General features: G+C 50.1%; 1 protein-coding gene across 1 annotated transcript; it reads left to right on the top strand.

The window, feature by feature from the left end:
* Positions 1-2,101: 2,101 nt before the first annotated feature.
* LOC135100936 (segmentation protein even-skipped-like) lies at positions 2,102-3,671 on the top strand. Its single transcript, XM_064004556.1, has 3 exons — positions 2,102-2,453; positions 2,612-2,835; positions 2,949-3,671. The coding sequence occupies exons 1-3, from the start codon at positions 2,102-2,104 to the stop codon at positions 3,423-3,425; spliced, it is 1,053 nt and encodes a 350-aa protein (XP_063860626.1). The 3' UTR covers positions 3,426-3,671.
* The last annotated feature ends 571 nt before the right edge of the window (positions 3,672-4,242 follow it).

Here is a 4,242-nt window from a genome sequence, read left to right on the forward strand (position 1 = left end):
TAACTGCCTCTTCTATTCACCAAACGACTCACTTCTCCCCATCAAACAGTCTCTTCTCCCGATCCTCAGCTTTTTAACCATCTGCATTATCTCTACTACATGATTTTCGTTTCTTTTTACTGCAATTCTCTTCTACACCACTACAAATCCTTCCTCTCTGCCACTAGCTTTTTTCCCCCACAATAATCATCCTTACTTCCACCACAGCTGTCTTCTCCCCACCACTCTGTTTCCCCCTCTAGTACAACACACCCCGTCCTTCACCTAAAGCCTTTCCAATTCCACTACAAGCATCTCCTCCCCATCACCAAACATAACCCTTTAACATAACCCTTTCTATATCATCACTATCACTCTTTCCTCCCCACCACAAGCCTCTCCACCTTCACCACAGCCCCCTCCACCTTCACCACCACCACCTCTGAGTCTCTAGAGGTGTAGGGCCTTGCCGCGGTGTTGGCAAGGTGGTGTGAGGTCGTTGGCGGGTGCTTACTGGGTGATTAAGGAAGTGAAGAGCAATCAAAGGCCATTATACCTGCCTCCTCAGCTCCCTCACCTGTCCCGCACCGCCACTCACCCCTTTCACCTCCATGCACAGCGCTCTGCTCACTCGATAACCCCTCTCCGTGACTCTTTCAGCTCTTGACACCGCACTCCAGCCTTGTCTTCCCATCTGGCACCCTCTCAAGAAGACACACACACACACACACACACACACACACACACACACACAGACACACACATTCAAGATAGTTTTTTTTTGTTTTTTTTTATGTTTTTTCTTGGTACGTCTCTCGAGTTCTTTGCCGTGGACGTGAACCTAACGATGGGCGTGTAGAGTCCTTCCATTTCCGTCCACGGCGTTGTTTGGTCTTCAGAAGTAGATGAGGGAGGAAGACAATGCTTCCTTCTCTCCTCCTACGCAAAGTCTTCCGGCCAGCCAGTCCCAGTAATACTCCCCAGCTGCTCATGAACGTTCTTAAGGACCTCGTGAAGCTATTTACAACAACTGTGCTAATCCCTCAAAGGAGATTCACCTACTCCGCTCAGCCTTATGGCCCGCCCCGCCCCGCCCCGCTCCCTCAGAGACACGCGGGTCGACTGATCAAACTTCGGCGTCCCTTTGAGCGTCGTGGGAACTGCTATGTGTCACCTCCTCGGCTCCTCCCCCATGATCTGATGTGCCTCTCCTCCTTTGCCTCCTTCATTTCCTTCCCTGTGTTCCTCCTCGTTTATTGCCTCGTGTGTGTGTGTGTGTGTGTGTGTGTGTGTGTGTGTGTGTGTGTGTGTGTGTGTGTGTGTGTGTGTGTGTGTGTGTGTGTGTGTGTGTGTGTGTGTGTGTGTGTGTGTGTGTGTGTGTGTGTGTGTGTGACAAGACTATTATAAAAATTAGAAAATAAGGAAAGCTATACGAGCAGCCAGTAGGCCTATATGTGGCAGTCTCTGTATAAAACATGCCTACCTAATTTTCTTTATTGAACAAAAATATAATAAATTTACCCAAGGGTATGTTTATGTATATTAAGTTCTCGTGTCAATTAACTAAGTAACTGTGTGTGTGTGTGTGTGTGTGTGTGTGTGTGTGTGTGTGTGTGTGTGTGTGTGTGTGTGTGTGTGTGTGTGTGTGTGTGTGTGTGTGTGTGTGTGTGTGTGTGTGTGTGTGTGTGTGTGTGTGTGTGTGTGTTTTCGTTCGTTCGTTCGATAATAAAAAAAATAATAAAATAAAATAAAAATAAGTCACATTTGGACGAAATAATTATACATAATTCACACCCATCCTTTCATCCTCCCACTCGCCCAGCCACCTACACCCACACCCGCACCAACTCCCCACACAAAAGGAGGCTCCACGTGGCCACGTCGTCGCATCCTCGAGACATGGGAGCCGTGCATGAGCAGCCCGGAGGTGACTTGCTTACACTCCATCAATTTCCATTTTGACGAAGAGAAAACGAAAAGCGAAAGCATGACAAATTCCCTTCAAGTTGGTGACGTAAACTAAATACACGAGTAAGACTAATAATGCCACCAAAAATGCATATTTTAGCTTTGATCCTCCACATTCTTCAGGATTTCTGTCGGTCCCTGGCCGTGGACGCACATGACTGGCTACTGGAAGGTCACTCCTCCTAAGCCGCGCCCACAGTACCCTCTCGGCCAATCAAAGGAGCGCTGTGGTCCAGACGGGCAAGGCATAAAGGGTCGGTGCACTGCGTTCTGTCCTCAGTCTGCCCGATATTGCCCTCCACTGAAGCCACCAGACCTTCTTTACTTTGTGTTGTGCGAGCAAGTGTTCCTGTGCTGTTATGATGGGAGGCCTGGAGGAGCGTCTGTCTTTCCTGATGGGCCAGCATGTGCCCGTCAGTCCACCCATCAGTCCATCCTCGGACGACCATGCGCCCCCCCTCTCCTCAGAACCCCCAAAGACTTCTTAGAAAAGGATGATGAGAAAGGTAAGCTGATGACAGTCTCGAGTGGTCCCCTTGTTCCGTGACCGCTGGTGATGACAGTAACAGAAAAAAAAAAAAAAAAAAAAAAACATACATACATGTATTTTTTTACATTAATATTTTTGAGGTGAAAAAAAAAAAAAAAATCGTTCCTTTCACAGTTGGCCAGAGTACAGTGGAGACTCCTAGCAGCAGTTCTTCCCCTTCACCGCCGAGTGCTCCACCCGCGGTCCAGCCCCAGTCCGAGGCGCGCCGCTACAGGACGGCCTTCACCAGGGAGCAAGTGGCTCGCTTGGAGAAGGAATTCTTGAGAGAAAATTACGTGAGTCGCCCAAGACGGTGCGAGCTGGCGAAAGAGCTGGACCTGAGCGAGTCCACGATCAAGGTGAGCATTTCCAGGACACAGTAGCTCCAATGTGACAAAGTTACAGTGTGATAACCCCTTCTTTGGATTGTTTATGTTGTTTGCTTTACTAAATATTTTCCCTCCCTCCCCAGGTGTGGTTCCAAAACAGGCGCATGAAGGACAAGCGTCAGAGGATGGGCCATCACGTGGCCCTACGCCGACCCCGCCATTACTGCTTACCTGCTTCACGCCGCGGCTGCTTCAGGAGCCTACCCGCCCTACCTGCCATCCTCCCCGCTCCCTGCGGCACCCTGGCCCTGCGGCCCCAGCCCAGCCTCTTCCCTACGCTCCGGCTAGCCTGCCCTACACGCTTCCTCAGCCGCCCACCACCACTCGCTTCTCTCCCTACCCACGCCCACACGCTGGGATCCTCTCGCCGGCCTACTCCTTGCCGCAGGACTCCCCGCCCCTCTCGCTGTCCCCTACGCTGCCCACCCCCCAGTGGTTCCTCGCCCAGTGTACAGCCACATGCCCGCCTGTCCCACTCACGCCTCGCCCAAGGACCCCTGCATGTGTGGCCTCATGTACCCTCCAGGACTGACTTCTCGACCCTCTCCGCTCTCCTGTGACGCATTCCACGCCCCGGCCCAGCCTTTCGCTTCCCTCTGCGCCTTCCGTCATCCAGCCTGCCGCCAGCACCAGCCCAAAGAGGCAAGAGACGTCCTCCCCGAGTTCGGAGTCTTCACCAAACACCAGGCAGCCTCCAAGGCTCTTCAAGCCATACGACAATGAGCCGCTTGGGCCTTCCTCCCGAACCTGAACCCCATGACTTGTGTGTGTGTGTGTGTGTGTGTGTGTGTGTGTTTGTGTGTGTGTGTGTGTGTGTGTGTGTGAGTGTGTGTGTGAGGGAAGGATGCCTCGCTCTCTATCTGTGATTCTAAGCCGGTCTGTTGTTCCTCGGTGACGTAATTTATTATTAATAAATATTTCTGTTTGTACTCTGGTGTGTTATATCTTCCACCTTTTAGTGCTGAGCTTTCCTGGTTCATACGTGGAGGAGTAGCAGTACTGTAAGGAGATTTAGAGCTCCGAGTGGCACAACATGATAAGACAAATAATATGAAAGGTGCTACTAATACTTTGCAAATGATCTTAATTCCTTATCATCCTTTGAAGGTTAGAGAAGTGAAATAAAAAAAAAAAGCTGAAAGTCGTTAGAATATCAGGATATTTCATGTTTAACTTCCTTAGTATGAAATATGTAGAAGAGGTGAGAGAGAAAGGGAGAAAAGAGACGAGGACAACCTAAGAAGGAAAGAAAGATTACAAAGAAGTAGAGCGTATAGTCAGTGTTCAGATGATAAGAGGGAGAGGTCACAATCGCGGGGGCTTATCTGATAGCCAGGCCTAAATCAAAACTTTCCAGTTCCCTGATAAACACGGGAA

Source organism: Scylla paramamosain, chromosome 5 (genome assembly GCF_035594125.1).
Source record: "Scylla paramamosain isolate STU-SP2022 chromosome 5, ASM3559412v1, whole genome shotgun sequence".
Classification (NCBI taxonomy): Eukaryota; Metazoa; Arthropoda; class Malacostraca; order Decapoda; family Portunidae; genus Scylla; species Scylla paramamosain.

Bases quoted from the DNA above. Each gene is read 5' to 3' on its own strand.
- LOC135100936 (XM_064004556.1), top strand. From the start codon at position 2,102: ATGACTGGCTACTGGAAGGTCACTCCTCCTAAGCCGCGCCCACAGTAC. The intron at 2,454-2,611 runs GTAAGCTGATGA...TTCCTTTCACAG, and splicing joins AGAAAAGGATGATGAGAAAG to TTGGCCAGAGTACAGTGGAG. The intron at 2,836-2,948 runs GTGAGCATTTCC...CTCCCTCCCCAG, and splicing joins TGAGCGAGTCCACGATCAAG to GTGTGGTTCCAAAACAGGCG.